Source organism: Hyposmocoma kahamanoa, unplaced genomic scaffold (assembly GCF_003589595.1).
Source record: "Hyposmocoma kahamanoa isolate Upper Pololo Valley unplaced genomic scaffold, ASM358959v1 226, whole genome shotgun sequence".
NCBI classification, from domain to species: Eukaryota; Metazoa; Arthropoda; class Insecta; order Lepidoptera; family Cosmopterigidae; genus Hyposmocoma; species Hyposmocoma kahamanoa.
Genome location: NW_020653745.1, coordinates 1,075,257 through 1,094,620, shown reverse-complemented (window position 1 = coordinate 1,094,620; position 19,364 = coordinate 1,075,257). Strand labels below are relative to the sequence as shown.

General features: G+C 35.5%; 1 protein-coding gene across 2 annotated transcripts in view; it reads right to left on the bottom strand.

The window, feature by feature from the left end:
• Nucleotides 1-19,364, bottom strand: part of LOC113228317 (myogenesis-regulating glycosidase) — a 65,010-nt gene that overhangs the window by 21,221 nt on the left and 24,425 nt on the right. Inside the window, exon 2 of one of the 2 annotated variants that reach the window (XM_026461575.1) lies at nucleotides 11,159-11,854. In XM_026461575.1, coding sequence (XP_026317360.1) covers nucleotides 11,159-11,827 — 669 coding nt within the window. In that variant the 5' untranslated portion in view covers nucleotides 11,828-11,854. Of the gene's footprint in view, nucleotides 1-9,860; nucleotides 10,298-11,158; nucleotides 11,855-19,364 lie in introns of those variants that run through there. The other variant, XM_026461576.1, reaches the window with a different exon arrangement.

The following is a 19,364-nucleotide window of genomic DNA, read 5'->3' as shown; positions in this document are numbered from 1 at the left end:
ATAGTTGAAAGCACTTTTCTTTTATGATACCTGTGCAGCTGCAGAATGTGATTAATGAAGATAGTGGCAATTCGTCGAAACAAATCGTGGAAATTGATTTAATTATTTTTTTTCACTAAGTATATATGTGATCTTGTTGTCACGCGTCGATAGATAAATTGTTCGAGAATTTATGAGTTTTATTATAAATATGTTTAATGACATTATATAGATACGACGGTATATATATACATATTTTAGTGGCAAACACCTTGTGAATGAGTTCGTCCAAGAAGTGCCACCTTACTTATTTCTGTCGCCAAGCAGTAATGTGAGCATTACTGCGTTCCGGTTTGGAAGGGCAATGTCTCAGAATGATGGACTCAATGATTTAAAGCTCTGAGTGGCACTGCAACTGTTATGGATAGACGTGTCGCTTACCACCAGGCGCACGCCTTGTTCGTCCCGTCACGTGATATTATTAACTTTTTCGCACAAATCAATTTTTTTTCGTAGCTTTACGCGTTTAATTTAGTTTAGCTTCTTTTCGTATCGATTCAATTAGTTCCAGTTACAAACAAATCTGCGTAGTTCTTACCAATAAAAGAATCATTAAACTTTTAGTTCAAACACAAATTATAATAAAATATAAGCGAATACCAAAAAAATTCTTTACGCGTATCTTGGATACATTGAATGAGGAAAGTGTGCAGTTTTGTTTTGATTCTGTCCTTATAAACTTTACTTAAAAGCCGGTTTGATTACGTATACATTAAATTATAAAATATAGCGATGAAACCTATATTTCTGCTATATCAATTATTTTATACCCGTCTTCAAAATTTTAGCAATTCACTTCAGTTTAAATACCTTTTTTTTTTCTAAACAAAACAAAACGATCTCAAAAATTTTGCCTATTAACTTTTTTATTCGAATTACATCTATTTGCCAACTTTTATTAAACTCGATTAACGGAAAGTGTGCGAAACCAGATTTGTCCCGTAGTTTGCCACCCTTAGAGGTGGAATATTTTCTTTAAACTTAAATGGGACCAATACGATATTCCTGCAGAAGTCTCTTTGTAGCGCAACGCATAATGGCGCACTACTCACTCTACGTATACGAAATTATAATGTACGTTAGAAATAGTCCTTCATTTGGTACTGTAAATGTTTCTGGCATCCTACTCCGCCGTACCGGTCATTTGAGAACAGTCCCCCGACGAATAGCACTTGCAGAGAAAAACCCGCGTGTCATCGGATCTACTTACTATGACTACTTACTACGTTTACCCGCTACTCTCAGACTTGAACCGTCTAACGTAACTTTTGGGCGCCGGCTGAAAGACCTCTTATTGAAAAATCCTTTGTACTCTGTAAATGAATTTATGGACCTAAAAATGTAACTATATTGAGTATTTTCTATTTAATTCTAATTTTTACCGCATTGACATACTCTTGTATAATTGTTGTCAACTTATGACGATCCTTGATGGAGAATGATATCTGATATGTAAGTTAATGACGACAATATTATTTAATGAATTGTTAATTTTCTAATTGTTGTGTATTTTTCTTATAATTTTCATGTTTGTTTGACGATCTGAACATAATTTCTTATATTTTTTACTTGCAGTGCAATTTATACTGTAATGTTATATTTGCTTTTTTTATTTACTGTAAATAAATGAATTTGAATCTGAATCTGAAAGAAGACTTTAAAGGAACATACTTACAAACAATATTCAAATATTCCAGGACCCCGATTAATAAATATCGGGGGGTGGAAGGAGGGCCAAAAAAATGGAACACTTTTGGTTTATTAAGTATTTGGACTTCGATTTATTTAGTTCGTATTTTATTTATATATTTATAAAATTTAGTTTCCCTATTGTACGATTTTATGCAATCTTTGCATAGTAAGGGTTCCTAAAGTCGACGTCGCTTACCTAAGTAATAGGTACCAGATTTTAAGATCTAATTATGGAATGATTGCATACAATACTTTTACTACAAGTAAATTAATGTAAACAAGCACAACCAATGTTTAATTAATGCATATTTTGTTAACAATCCACGACGACAAACTCATACGAGCCAAACAAACGCTACAAAACAAAAACCCAAAGAGATAGAATATAAGAGTCCGTGATTGGCCAAGTACCGCTGATATTTTAGCCAATCAAGAGGGAGTATAGACTAATAAATATTTAATTTTTATATTGTTTTAAAATAGTTCTTTTTCGCCAAATGCTAATAATACCTTTGTACCTATTATATAATATTTTGAGATATTATTTAGTAATAATTTGATAATTTCTCAAACATAGTGCCGTTATTTTGTTCAGCAACACAGTGACGCGTTTTAAGTACCAGTAAGTACCATTAGACTATAGTATTTTGGTTCAAAACCTTACACTATGGAAACCAATCCTCTAAGTTCAAAACTAAACAGAGCGCCTTTGTAATATGGTTTATGAAATTATAATTGACAGATTGCGCAGTACCTACAGGAGTAGAAAAAATATTTTATATATTAATATGACAAACTTCTGCTATCTCAATTTTTTCTGTCGATACAATAAAATTACACTTACGAGAAACTGACTCGATCAGCATTAAAAAAACAACATTATTCATCACGCTTGACCAAACGATTGACTATGCCAAATTAGTTTTCACAAAAGAAAGCTTAATTAATAATTCTTAAGACAATTTTCCTGTATCATCTATGGTTTTGGATTTCACTATACTGTCCCAGTTAAAAAAATATACAGTATATTGTATAGAAATTATCTCTAGTAATAACATTGTTCTCTTGTTAACGATACTAAGGACGCCATCTGTGTTTTATCTTACGTAACACTACAACAAGCCAATATAGGTTAGTAGACGCATGGTAACGAGAATCTCAAGGTTGAATAACTTCTTTAATATACCGCTAGAGTGCTTAGTATCGCGTTGTAACGACGACATTTCTTCTCCACAGAGAGATAGGGTCTCTCTGGTACGTATAGTACTCAAGACCATTGATTGTCTGGTACATTATTTATTATTACATTAATAACTAATGTGCATCTATTAGCGAGACTTGCGTAGTGCGTATAATAGAGCAAAAAAGGTAAAGGAATTAAAAATCCTTCAAGATAGTAACATAAACGTACCATGAGTAGCTTTTTACACAATGTCAATTAAAAACTAAAATAAAACGTCGAAAGGGTTACAAAATTAAAAGATTAAAAAGTTATGTTTTATACTCATGACCTCCGTGGTCGAGTGGCTTGCACGCCGGTATTCATAGTATGGCCATCTCTAAATATATATTAAAATATTGTTTATTTTTTATACCTAAGCCGCCACCCTATTATAATTATCATAAATTTACCGCTATGTTGTTACTCGTTTCATTAGAAGATTGTAAACTAACGACTTCCTGGTCACGAGGTGTCATAATATGATTCTATAAGACAAATTGAAAGTTACAGTCGAAGAATTACATTGCATCAATAAAACCTTTAGAGCGCTCAATTTACTGACCAAGAAAATAAAGATTGTAAAACCAAAATTAAAATTATTAGTACTATACGCAATGATTACTAGGACATAATTTACGAACGTAGTTGTACGAACTGTGGAATGTTTTCGATCTGATTGCAAGGTTAATGAACCGTGTTTTGTTTAATTTTTCTCAACAACAACAAGTTTGAGTTTAATTTCGCCATCTACTACTTACTATAACTTATTATTACTAATATGTACACAAAGTATAATATTTAGAAACTTTTTTATGATGTCAAGTGACGGGCCGAACAAATCATGCGCCTTGTGGTAAGCGACACGCCTGTCCATAACAGTTGCAGTGCCATTCGGAGCTTTAAAGCGCACAGATCTTATGGGCACTGCCACTGTGCCCGTCACTTTGAGACATAAGTTGATAACTCCTATGTGCCTGTAATTTCACCAGCACCCTTACTTACCCTTCTAAACCGGAACACAGTAATGCTTATATTACTGCTTGGCGGCAGAAATAGGTAAGGTGGCAGTACTTTCCTTGGACGAACTCTGAGGAAGGAAGAAGTAAAGCTCTTCGTTTGAATTGGTGGCAAATATTATATGCAATGACATATCTAGTCAAACGAAGAAGGAATGGTGGTGGTATCCTAAAATATGGATTTCTATAATCGCTGCCAATAAGTCTCATTGTTTTTCGCTCCACCAAATTCATGCCAGTAATTTAGAACTAGTGTGAACGATTTATAAAGTACCTATACTTGTTTAGAAGGGACGTTTCCGGTGTCTAAGCGATCGCGAAATAGTCATCAGTAGGTTGGCTAATGGCACTTTTATTGCCATTAAAGCCTTAGAAGAGATTTAAACCCTATCACACATTTAGACAAGGTCATTTACAATCGGTTTCATTTTAAACTAAATAAGTTCTATTTTGTTTGTTGTAAATGTTGGACACTACATTACATACACTTATCACTTTATATATGTATCAAAATCATTATTTAAGTATTCTATACGTATAACTGAACACAACACACCACATTATAGAAATATTTATGTAATTTATTTAAGTTTACTCGTATATTGGCGACAGACACGTCCGGTACTCACTCGGTTTTAGGGCCCACTGAAAATCAGCGTCACAGCCTTTTCTCGGTGTTGACAATAGCTGAGTGGGATCCTGTTACATACGCCACAGCCACGCACATGACACTTAATCTAATTGTGTTAAATATTTCATATTTGCTTTGTTGTTGTGTATGATTTTATTTTTATTCCTTTTTTTCCAGTTATTTTTATTTTAATTTTTTGTTTTAATGTAGCTTCATCTTTTTTTTATCTTCATTTTATTACTGTGTATATTTTTGTTGTGGCGTAGTAATAAAAGATTTCTATTCTATTCTATTTAACATAACAGAACACAGATACTGGTCAAATAGTATTGTAACCAAAAATACATTATTATATCTTAGCATTTACCATAACGAGTTTTTGTTCGAATATACATATATGAAAAAATTGTACGCGTCATTTTCTACGAGGTTATTAACCGATTTATTAACAAAAAAACTACGAAACCTTCAACAAACTAAGTAGTTGCAATAACTATCAACTCAAACGGAGGAGAATAAAATAAACGAAGTCAAAAAAATCTTTCGGTTCATGTTGTTGGTCAGCACAATAAACCAATTAGTTGTCTCAGTGAACAGGGGCCACACAGGCCCTGAACGAAGCCACCCTAATATGTAATAATAGTTTCTTATTATAACTAGGGAATTTTCCAAAATCTTCCCGTAAACATAAGATGTATTTCATTATCTTCAGTATCTATCATTATCCTTCGGACCTTAGGGCGCGTTCAAATTAGCCTCTGTTAGACACGCTGCAGCAGCCTCAACGGCGCGGCGGCCGCGCGTCTATCACTTTTCATACAATTTCTAGAAGCGCTGCAACCGCGCAACATTCAGCGCTCTGTTGCAGTTACGGTTAGTGAGGTGTACATACTAATTTATCAAATTAACCACGATGGATGAAAATTTAATTTAGAATTTATACAGTATGTAAAACAACACCCTGCAATATGGGATAGCAGTTCCGCCAGTTATTCCAATCGACTGAATAAAAAAAGTTATGAGAAAATTTGGTCGCACTTCAGCAGCGCGACAGTCGCGTGGCCGCCGCGCGGATGCAACGCGGTCACCACGCGGCCGCAGCGCTTCTAAGAGCGGCTAATCTGAACACGCCCTTATTCTCTTAGGTGAATTTGGTGCAGTGTGTTTTCTTCTTCCATTCGTCCCTAACAACCTAGAGCTCGTAGTTAATTCCTTATGTACATATTTCAATAATAACCATCAACCCATTATACGTATTACAGCTGAGTACCGGTCTGTAGATATAATGCAGGTTGGGAACTTCACATGCTTTCCAAGAGTTGTGATTAGAGTCATAGGTACAGGGATTCCAACCGATTACCTCTTAATTGAACCAGCTACCAGTCTTCCACTAGGCTACTTTTACTCTTTCATACAACCCATCCTTGTAGTTTCTTGTTCTTCTTCCCGTATAGCTATCCACTTTCATATTAATAATAATATTAAAATGCACGTTTACTATAATAATAATAATAACTCACACACTCAACATAGTCCCACACTAGGGATACCCTGTGTCGCGGGTGCCATGGACATACACATAGACAACCACAAATTACACCCAAACGAACGAGATGAATAAATGTAGGCCATACAAATATTTAATCCCGCTCGAGAATCGAACTTGGAACCTCTGCATGGCAGTCCGGCATGGTAACCGTTCGGCCACGGAGGCAGTTTACTATATTTCTTTGTGAGTGTAATCGAGTACGATCACCAAAGTAATGTTCAAGCGTGGTCATTCATTGCGGCTTTATGTGCTACTTGGCAACAAACATTTCCTATGTACTAAAAGTGTGTTTTTATAAGGAGGTAGGTATTTTATTAGGGGCACGAGAAGTAGCATCAACTCTAACGTGGTCGTGGACGATGATGATTGAAAGCAATACCTTAGAATCCAAAAAGTTGTTGATACTCCCCGAGCTGTCACTGCTACGGCACTCGATACTGTCGTCACTATTACAAAGCCCACCACTACCACTGCTACTGCTCTTGCTAATATCCGAGTCTGACTCTATCCACAACGGAGATCGATATTTGAATTTGTGAGCGTATGCGTTGAACTTCGATTCGTTCATTTTGGAATATTAAATTCAAAATACAGAATAAATCTATTTTAAATTTAGAATTCAGCGTAAGATTTAATTAATTAGCAAGCAACTGTCGAAAAATTTAATACTCCGTTTTTAAATTTAATTTTAAATATGTAAATGCACTGGTTAGTTGAAACGTTTTAGCACATTCGAAATAAATAAAAAGTTCTGCAGTTATTTCACTATGTTTTAAAGAAATTTTATTGTAAATTGATAAGTCGGTAGGTGAGGACCGACTTGAATCTAATTCTAAGATCACGGGCAGACTCCAATGATTGAATGTAGGCAAATAGGCCGGAGCAGGAGTACTATAAGCAGCAGAAGTCAGTCAGTTTAGTACAAAACCTAGTAAATTAACACCTTACGCAAAATTATTATTTACTTACAAATTGAGACTTCAGAGAATAAAGTATTAACTACAATCTTTGTATACATAATCATAACAAAACTAGTGGAGTTATTTCACAAGAAATGGCAATAAATTTTAATCGAAAAGCGACATCTGCGTCAGTTGTGATACCTGTACAGGTAAAGACGGCGGTGAGAAGGTTGTTTAAAAATCTCTCACTAGATGTCACTAGCGGTGCCGAATGCCGAGAAGTCAGCACAAAGATCTTTAACAAAAACACATAGGAAAATTTCGACGACTAGATAACTGAACCCGTGGCTCAGATGGTTAGAGCAACGCTACGGTGCAGCATGGACGTAGGTTCGAATCCCACCAGGTCGACGAAAATTTTTCTGTGTGATTGATCTTTGTAATCATAATCATACAATCTTTAAGTTACTTCGTCCTCCATTATGAAATCGTTACTGACCTTGTTTAATATCCAATTTTCGAAGAAACGACCAATATGATTGGCCTTGCATAGCTGCTTATTGGATAATCGGGCTATAGATGCCAGAGTTGTTCAAAAAATGGCCACCACTCTTTTCGTACCCTACATAAATTATCCGTTTGTATCGGATACAGGCCAGCTACTGTCAAATGCAAAGACCAAGAAGAGTGTAATCCAGTCATGTCGAGATATTACAATTAAACATCTAAATCAGGCTTTCAGACCTGTCTCTGGTTCGAGTGATGCTAATTTGGAAGATAATTTAGCTCCCTGCCTGCTAATCTGTTCCTTGACAAACATAACTTAAGTTTTTTTTCAAAACGAGCCTGAATAAACAATCCAAGATGTTGGTTGAAATCTTGCCTAAATCCAAAAACAAATGTGGTATGATTTCCGCCGGCTACGTGACCAACGTCACAGATACAGTAGGTTGTGGTCTGATGACAAATTAACGAGTGATTGAGTGACATAAAAAATGTAGTGTGGTGTTCTAGTAAGTTCTGTTTGTTTATTTAATAACTTACTGTGGATAAAGGCGTTTAATATGTTCTGTAATTAGTTATTTCATTGAATGATTACCGATTTTCCTGTACCTTACTTAACCAATAAACAGTAAGTAATAGTGTTGAAAAGACTGGAATAATTATATAAATAATACCTGTACATGGTAGGTTAAAGTGGAAAATATGCAGTGTCAAAATTATTTGCCAAAAAGCATTCGCTGCAATACCGTATTTTTTTAATAAAATCTATAATCATTCAAAAAAATACTTTGTTGTAGTAATGAGTATATAATTTAATACATTTTAACCCACTGTAAAAAGAAGTAGGTTCTCAATTTGATATATTTATGAACCTACTTCGACAATACTTTTTTTTTTTGAAAGGGGGTACCTCTGTAGTAGTTCCATTCAAATTTGAATATAATAATATTCCGCCTCTAAGGGTGGCAAACCCATTTTCCGGTAACCGATTTCAATTAAACTAGATAACCTGATGTAATTCCCCAAATGTTAGGGGTCGGCTTTTTATAAAACAAAATGGAATCAAAAAATATGACAATAAGAATGTCGTAAGAGTTTTGCTTTCGAGTGTCTACTGTCCGTTTGCAGGATGTGGCTGAGCAATTTATGGAGTTGACTTATATGACGCGCGGTAGATGCGGGACCTTTCAGTGTCGTCTCCTTGTTTTGGGGCATCGGTAACCTTGAATTCCTTTTAGAAAGTCTCTTCCTGTAATTTGTTTCGTAATTACGAAATAGAATTTAGAGATGCTCACTGAAATATGTAAATAAAAAAATATTCATGTAGATTCTTTCTGATAGATCATTGGTTACTTTAAAATTTTCATCATTATTTTATTTAAATAAGTTAAATAAGATAGAATGTTGTAATATTTTATTTACTACCATGATATTAATTAATTTTTTGTGTACTACTAAAAAACTGTAAAGTTCTGCACTAGTCTGTTATAATTATTAGTACACAGATCGAACACGAAGAAAAATTCCTTCGATCTAACAAGACTCAAACCCGCGTCTGTAATGCCACTCTAGGGTAACCGCTTACAGATCGAATAGAAGGCCTTACCAAGCTGGAATGCCTTGCAGAGGTCCCGGGTTCGAATCCCATGCTAGGAGAAATATTTGTATGGTCTATATTTATTTCTCTCGTGAGTTCTGTGTAATTTGTGGTTGTCTACAGATATTTATTAAAATACATTTATCTCACACAACACTCTTTCTGACACTTTCCTACTGTATAAAGATTTGAGTTGTGACAAAAGTGATTATTAGATTTTTTTATTCCTCTGGCAATAATTTCTTAGTTTAAGACCAGTGAATGAAATATTTGACAAAACTTAGAAAATTTTACTTACAAAATTTCTCTATAATCTATTTTCATGCGTTTTTATAATTTTGAAAATAATGTGGCCAGAGGAATCCCTTGTAAAACCATTCTTCAAGAAACACTCGCGAATTTATACAGTTGAAATGTATATCATCATATGTCGAAAAACATGTCGTATTTCGACTGAAATTTATATATCTCAATCCTTTTTAACACTACCGGAAAAGATAACATACTTTGGTAACTTTTATCAATAAAATCTAAATATAACGATAATTAGTAGCGTCTTCCAGTCCTAAATATCCTAAGTGAAATAAATATCCAATAGATTGATACGTAACTTGACATAACGTGATTGATAATGGTTAGTATATTGACAGCCATATCAAAATATGAAATTTATAATTGTAAACAAGACGATTAAATTATTCCACTCACTATTTCTCTATAAGCCATTCGCAGTGCTTCAATCTCTTGCTGTCCAAGAACAGGCGCTGACAAACCCCTATGGAAATGACGTCTGTACATCACTAGATTTTGTTCATTTTTAGCTTCATCAACTTCCAAATCACTTTTATTAGTTTCAGTCTTGCCTTCAGGATCAGTAAACCTTATTTCAGGAGTAGGAGATCTATAATCATCTTGAAACTTGACGACAGTCGGGCTTACTACTACTACAACGTCTGTATTAGAGGATTCAGGGTCGTCATCAATATATGGAATATCATTAGGCGTTCGATTAGCTTCAAGTATAAGTCTTTTAGTTTCAGGTGGCATCTCTGCATAGTCTCCAGGATAGGATGGTATTCTCAGACGTAAATCTGGTCTCTTTCTTACCCTCATTTTGATCGTCTTTTTAGGTTGGTTGGGTTACTTAATTTCAGTAGCAACTAAATTTACAAATATTTCATTGACGCAGTTCTTAATCTAAGATATGACGATAAGCGTTAGATCAAGGCTACGAGACTAAGGATTTCATAGATCTCCTTTTAAGAAACCAATTTTATCTTGATTAATGATCTCATAAATCACTTTTAGTTAGTCACTGTTTGTTTCACCATTATTGAAGTTACTGTTATCAATTATCACTTCATTCAAACTTTATCACAGTAAAATTTATAAATAGCGTAATCTCAAAACAATAAACTTTACAGTTCTGTCACCAGAAACATACTAATTTAAAATGACATAATAAGTTTGTATTTTTTTCCGGTTGCTATTTTATCAAAATTCACTCATATCTTATTGATAAATGGATACGTTTCGTGATATAATTTCTTAGCTTATCTTTTATCTTTGTTTTTCGATCCTCGTCTTGGTCATTGCCATTGTTTAGTCAAGAATTACGTTCCTTCGTAAGAATGGGACTAAACTAACAGATGCGTTCTATAACCTCATATTGTTACACGATTAACGTTTAATTGTATGTGTAATTAAGATACCATTTTGATGTTTAAGCTTGATTTGATATTACAGTTCTTTATTTATGTAGGTATATATTATTATTGGTGATTGCCACGTGCTTGTCTTGAACCTAATTCCAAAACAAAATCCAAAGGCATGCCTTCTAATTTTTTTAAATTTAGGTGTATCTTGACATTTATACAGAACTAAATGATTTTAGTGTGACATAATCATACATTTTCGATAATATCCATATCCTTAAAGTGCATGAAATTCATTCACTTATTTCATCTAAGTATAGGCAAATTATAATTGATCATAAAGTCACTTACCCCATTCTGATGGCTCTGTATATACTGTTGTCGGATCATGTCAATCTCGCTCAAAGTCGGCATTGATATCGAGTTTCTTCTCAAACTTGCCTTCCTCTGCTCCACTGATGTCACCTCTTCACCTCTCTCCACAGTTATCAGGTCCTTCGACTCACCCGCACCAAATGCTTTAGAGGTACTAGGAGAAGCCGTGTTAGTAGATTTTGTACTTGGACTTTTTGAACTTGAAGTACTGGGTTTAGTCGAATCGGGATCTAGAGTAATATAAAGCGTTCCTTCTGGAGTATTTACAACTATAGTGTCACTATTAGGCGATGATCGTACAGAACCAAGATCAGTAGCATGGATTTTTCCATCTCTACTTGGTATTAGCGGTTCTGTTTCTTCATTATCGGAATCTTCGTCTATATTTCGTGATACAGGTTCAATTCGGACGTTATTAAGTTCATCGTTGTCATCGACGTATGGGATGTTTGGATTATTTCGAAGATTAGAAAGTGATTCTGTGTTTTCACTATGAGATTTTCCATCCTTATTTCCTTGTACTGGCTTTGTTTGGATATTGTTAAGTTCTACAATGTCGTCGACGTATGGGATGTTGGGATTCTTTCGAAGTTCAGGTGAGTTCAGTCCTTTAGCAACTTCTTTGTAGGGTCTGCCGTTGTCCATCTTCAGTTAGGGGTGCATAGTCGGTTTCTGAAATGAAAATTATGTGGGATTAGTACGGAAAACGTTGAAAGCAGAGCAAAATATCTTGCATATTTAAAATTAAATGACAGTAAGTACGACGAAATAATTGTCTACGTCTACTCTAAACAAAATATTCACTAAAGTTCCTTAACAACATGTGGTTTGTTTGAGTAACATATTAGATAATAACATATTTGAACTGTTTATTATACACTTCTTGAAAACTATAAAACTGTATATATTTGTACAAAGCAGCGAGGTAAACAATATTTCGGAATATTATAGCTTGAAATCGATTTCCTTCACTTTGATAAGTGTATATGAGCTTTATAAAGCGTATGTTGGACACGCTCGAGATAAGGTTCCGTAGTGAATAAATAATTCGACGTAATTACGTTACCAAGTTTATATGATATTAAAAAAATGCTATTTTTGACAACGACTCTAAGTAGAGTCATTAGTATTACACTAAGTAATAATAACGCACATACTCATAACCCCGCATTAGGGAAACCCTGTATCGCGGGTGCCATGGACACGCGCATAGCCAACCACAAATTACACCCAAACTTACGAGAGAAATAAATATAAGCCATACAAATATTTCTCCCGGCCCGGGCATCGAATCCGAGACCTCTGCGAGGCAGATCAGACAGTTAGTAAGTAAGCCATGGAGTCCGTTATAATTTTAATATCAGCCGCTCACGCGATTCATGCGTCTCTGGAAGCATACCACACCTAGAGGTGCCGGTGATGATTTTATACCGATTTATCGGTTATCGAAGTTATAACAGGTAAAATAACTAATACTAATTGCTATTTCGGTAACTACTCTAGCAACCCATAAAGTTTTTAATGCCTGGGTCTGTCATTTAAAAAAAATAAACAACTTCAAAAATATGTCACGACAATCGTGTGTGTTATTGTTTGGGCTGGTGATGTCGGTGTTTATTTATTGAAAACATACCGTAAGTTGCATTTTTTAAGTTTACCCTGAATATAAATGTTTATAAACTATACTTTAAGGAGTAATTTCATGGTAAACATTAGAACCACTCAAACGGAATATTATCATATTTACCCAAGTACACCAAAAATTTCATTAGTGCTTTTTAAGTGCAGGATTTGCGGTGTATTACTGCATTTTATTTGAGATGTTTTTGTTGATAGTACGGAGGGTATTTATTTAACAATGCAGAATAATAATTTTTATTTTTAAAAACTTGTATTTAAACTGAATCCTTTTCTAATATGCGAAACCAAATAGCCGCCAACTTGCGGTAGGATGAGCGCATCGCGTTAGCGGTTAAAAGTTTATTTTAAACAAAAGGTTGGAGGAAAGAGGAAAACAAGGGGGAAAGTCTAGAGTGTTTAAAGTACGTGGCTCCTATGATATGTTTGTTGGGTTTTGATATGCCAATTATTTCCCTCAATGTAAATGTAAATTATTTTTTGTTATATTCTAATAGTATAGGGGTCGCGGGGACAAGGGAATTTTGAAACCATAGGGATAAAGGAGATTATAGTAAACAAAACAAAAATGTACATAAATTAAAGATAATGTAAATTAAACTCACAATATAATAAAACAAAAATCAATTTCCATTCACGACACTGACTCGAACCCTAAATTCACAACACTAACTCAAACTCACTTATCAAATTATAAAAATCGAATTCCAAATTCGACCGAGGCGATGCCCAGAAATACTCACTGGCCTCGGAGACTGTTTGCCCACAGCTAAGAGATTAAACCGTTTTCTCGCTTGGCTAATACTTTTTATACACACCATATGACGTAAGTACCATAATAGTGTTTAGTTTGATAGCAAAGTATGGGTAAAGACTATATAGTGATAATTAACGGGGAGATAATTTGTGAACTGCAGTAAGTAAGTGCGAATATAATCATACAATATACTTTATATCACCCCTACTTTTCTATATGAGACCAAATGATGGGACTGGTGTAAATTGCACTGTCACTCAGAGCTTAAAATCGCAAAAGTCTAAGGGGCACTGCCGCTGCGGCCGTCACCCAGCCGCATAAGTTGACAAGTCCTATGTGTCCTGTGTGCCTTCCAAAACTCATGATCATCTACTCAAATATTTCGTATGCCCGTAAAAATATGCGTAATTTCCTTGAGAAAGAAGATGACCATAATATTAACCTTAGAACTAATCCCAAACTCATACCACGATTTCGTTTAGCTAAGGTAAACGATTCTTTTATGGGGAACTGTATACGTTTTTACAAAAGGATTGCTGTGCATATATTAAGAGTTTAAAACTTGCATTAAAAGTACTTTAATTGAAAAGTCATATTACAAAATTGAAGAGTATGTTTTAGATAAAGAAGTATGGAAAGACAACAAGAGTCTAGATTCCACACAATTATGATTCAAAGTGTATTCCATGGCATTTAAGTTTATTTGAAAAGAGCAACTCTTAGAGTTTCTTGGTCGTTCTTCTCAGAGAGGTTAAAAATTACGTTTTCAAGGGTAAAAATTTTATCTATGGAATAAATTATTGTTTGACTTTGCTCACATTACTTGTTTGGTGGCAGAAATAGATAAGGTGGCACTACTTCCCTGGACGAACTCTTTCTCGAGGAGCTCTACTGCTACCAGCTCTATCTTTAACTTCACTGTCGTATTCGACGTTTTTGTAATGAGTACGACGTATGATCTTACACAGTTTTCAAAAGCGCATATTCTCCACTAATTGTATGTGAGTATATAACTCATTGTTAGATCGAGACGACTCCAGATGTATAGTGGTGCACCGAAAGTACGTCTCATTAAAGAATCGCCTAATCGATGATACGACTTATGTTGGGTAATTTGGGTAACTTTGTTCAAAACATTTTTCAGAGAAATGTCACAATATTTCCTTAGATCCGGCTCGATTCGAAGCAACGTCTTCCAGGAAACCGTACCAGACGCTATGACAACTAAGCTACGAAACGAACTAGCGGACCTTACGAATATTTCTATATGCTTGTTACAGATTTTTGGTTTGTAACGACTTCTTTCCCGTAGCACCATCTGTGATAATCTATTTCTTCATTCAGTCAGGTGCCCTTACAGCTACCAGCAGCTGACAAGAGATGGCGCTTTAATAATTGTAATTTTAAGTTTTATTGAATGTAACGTTATTTGAACATCATGATATTCAATTACTATTCTGAAATTACTCCATTACTTTGTTATAATTGTTAATACAAAGATTTAGAATACTTAAAAAAATTCTTTCGGACATCGTGACATTCAATAAAACTTAAAAATTTTATCACTATATTTTAAATATATAGGAAAACAAATTGAAATGTATAATTATGTGCAAGCGACCTTTAAACATTCCACTCAGTTTCACGACTGACATACGACCCGAAACGAGACAACAATATAATGCTTCAGCGGCACTTTCCACTGTAGATTTTATAGACAATTTTAAAGAAAATACATTTATTTGTTTTGCCACAAATGACGTCACAAAAGAAAAGCAACGAAACAAAATATGTATGATCCAAAACAAAACACAAACTATTCACATGACAAGGACATTAAATGTACCTAACGACAGTTTACGTGGTGCCAGTTGACGTAACAAATTTTTCATATTAGTGAGTATAAACAGTTAGGTATTAATTTGTTGTGAGTCTAAATTATCTCTCAGTGTGGCCTAGACACCTTTAGCTGTTATTAGATCGGTTTTGTAAGCCTGCTTGAGTAAGGAAACCATTCTCAGTACACCCTTGTTCCCTTTCCTACTACCTACGTTCATACTTCTAACCATCTCTTATTCAGTATTTCTGTACAGTTTGTCAGTTCAATATACATACAATATCTACGCTTTCACCATAGATAGAGATATCTATGGCTTTCACATACATTCACTAACACTTATCGGCAAACCGTAAAACATAACACAAAAATATTCACAAATATATTGTTCGTTAGCGATGTTTACATTTTTTCTACGTGCTATTTTTTTCCATAGCCGGATACTAGTTGCAACACGTGACAAAAGAGGGAGCCGTTGGTAACTGTAAGTTTTAGGCCCAACTCACACTGGCGCAGAGTCGAAGTGTTGCGTCGCGTCCTGTTTTTCATTCACAACGCTTGGCGACGCGTGTCGTCGGGCGTTAGTACGCCCGGATCACAGTGTGGTCGGCGCCAGACGCCTCACTACGCTCAAGTGACGCGGTTCGACGCCCGTTTCCATATTTGCATAACACAAATTTGTGAATGAATATACACAGTCAGGTCATAAGTATTGTCACACAGTAAAAACTTTTCTTTTAGAATGCTGGCCACAAAAAAGTTTATTGAATTCGAATTTCGAATTATTCATGAAAATAAAAATGTATACTTTTTAGAATTTTACTCATTTTTAAATATGGAGTGGACGCTTAAAGAAGACCGTGTTGCAGTTATTGCGTTGCATCGTTGGGGTTACGCGCCAATTCAAATTTTTGACATACTGAAAAATTTGAATATAACCAAAAGATTCGTTTATCGTACCATCAAACGATACAATGAAGACTCTAGTGTAGATGACAGGTCAAGAAGTGGTCGCCCTCGGTCTGTTAGGACTCCAGCAGTGATAAAAGCTGTGAAGGCGCGAATTCAAAGAAATCCCAAACGTAAGCAGAAACTGTTGGCCCTTCAGATGGGGTTAAGCAGAACCACAGTGAAAAGGGTGTTAAATGAAGACTTAGGGCTTCGGGCAAATCGAAGAAAAACAGGACATCGTTTGAATGCTCGTCTAATGGACCTGAGACTGAAGAGATGCCGCGCTTTGTTGAAGCGGTACGCGGGAAAAAAATATCGGGAAATTCTTTTTTCAGCGTAGAAGAGAGCTACAACAAACAAAATGATAAGGTGTACGCACACAGTAGTGAAGAAGCGAGCAACCGTATTCCGCGTGTCCAACGAGGTCATTTTCCATCCTCGCTCATGGTATGGTTGGGAGTTTCTTATTGGGGCTTAACAGAGGTACATTTTTGTGAGAAAGGTGTAAAAACGAATGCAGTTGTGTATCAAAATACACTCCTGACGAACCTTGTGGAACCTGTTTCTCATACCATGTTCAATAACAGGCACTGGGTATTCCAACAAGATTCGGCGCCAGCTCATAGAGCGAAGAGCACACAAGACTGGCTGGCAGCGCGTGAAATCGACTTCATCCGGCACGAAGACTGGCCTTCCTCCAGTCCAGATTTGAATCCGTTAGATTACAAGATATGGCAACACTTGGAGGAAAAGGCGTGCTCAAAGCCTTCATCCCAATTTGGAGTCACTCAAGACATCCTTGATTAAGGCAGCCGCCGATATTGACATGGACCTCGTTCGTGCTGCGATAGACAACTGGCCGCGCAGATTGAAAGCCTGTATTCAAAATCACGGAGGGCATTTTGAATAAACTTTAGTGTCATAAGAATCTATGTTTTGTTAAGTTCATTTTGGTATATAAATGGTTACATAATGAATAAACTTGTTTCAATTATTTTATATTAAACATGTGACAGAATTTATGACCTGACTAGGTACTATAGGCGAAAAACATGACGCGTGTTTCGACTCTGCGCCAGTGTGAGTTAAGCCTTAGTGTCGAAGAAAGCGACCACATGTACTGGAAACTATTTGACTATTCAATAGCATTACGTTTATCACAAACATACACTGTTAGCATTGTTAACGAACGGTTGCAATATTTGTAGGGCAATTGTACTGCACGCCTAGCGGTCATAAGAAGAACTAGTTCACTAAAGATGTATTTAATACGTTCGCTAGCGATTTCAACAATGGAAACTCTTGGTAGAGGATCTAGGTAAATGCTTCAGCGACAGCCAAGTTTGCCGAACTTTTGCCTACAACTACTATTCAGTATACTAATTAGCACCTATACTCTAACAATTTTTTTTATAATATCAGGTGACGGGACGAACAAGTCGTGCCCCTGGTGGTAAGCGACACGCCTGTCCATAACAGTTGCAGTGCCTCTCAGAGCTTTCAATCGCAAAGACATGAGGGGGGCTACTGCGCCCGTCACCCTGAGACATAATTTGACAAATCCCATGTGCCTGTAATTTCACCAAGCACCCTTACCCTTCAAAACCGGAACACAGTAATGCTGAAATTACTGCTTGGCGGCAGAAATAGATAAGGTGGCAGGACTTCTCTGGACGAACTCTTTCACAAGGAGCTCTACTGCTGCAAAAATTCGATATATTGATAACACTAATCTTGAAGTCATGTCTGGGATGAATTTTGTTCAATAAAAGTTTCGAATTACTAAGTGATTTGAAACCAACGTAAAAATTACCTGTAATTTATAATTATAAGACTGTGACATCCCTAATATTGTTTTTGTTTGAAGGGAGACATTGCAAACATTTACGCACGTTTGTAATGTCTATAAATAAAAAAACAGTGCTACAACTCTAACAATATTATTACATAAATCACACGTACCAATAGGTGATTTGCAAACATTTTATTTAGACCAGCTTTGACCACGAACCTGCTTGCGTAATTGGAATTTAAATAGGTAATCGGATTAAGAACCATTGGCAAAAATGTTTTTTACACCTGCCGTCGTTGATTGCCTGGCACCGTTTTTTTATTAACCATTCTATATCGAATTTGGCTAGAATATATTTATACAGGCACAGCGGTGGTAGCTGGAAGCCCAGTGGGAGACGAGTTCCTTCTAAACAAAATTAAGTAATAATAATAATTGGAATTCCCGGTGGCGGGATATGTCTCCTTTTATTTCTATGGATTGACTACCATGATATTCAAACATTTTTTTTTGTGAATTCTTAGTTTTTTGCTATTATTGATACAAAAACCAAACAAACATAAAGAAAAAGTCTTTCGATCTGGCTGGATTCGAACCAGCGACTTTCCAAATGGCGCTTTCGCTCTCACAATTTGTGCTACGGAATGAGATAGTAAAAGTTACAAATTTCTTTGTGTGTTTGTTGCAAATCTTTATTTTTGCGGCTTTTTTGCCGAAGCACCACCTGTGCCATGTCTTTTTCCTGTGACTTACAATTATTTCCATCCAAAGGTTGTTTGGCAGGAATCGCTTATAGCGATAAGACCGCCCATTGTATAACCGCTTATTTAATTTCAATTTAATGTATTGTATTTGTCTCCATTTTAGTGTACAATAAACAATATTTGTATTGTAATGTACTGCGCCACAAATATTTACATGAAAGTGTTCTTTATTTCTATAAATGATAAATGTATAACAAACAGCAACGTATATTGTTCCTTATTCATTCTTCTAAAGGGCTGCCTTACAAATGAGCAGCCCCCATATCTTTTTGCATTATCTTTATCTACATTAGTCTTGATAATAGTGACTCTCCCTACCGACCCTCAGGGCATACGAGAAAGGTGTTATGACCTGTGCGAGCAAGCCCGCTAACGAATAAGCAGTAGAGTTTAATCAATATGACGATTTCATGTGGACTTTGCTTACCTTATAAAATAAAAGA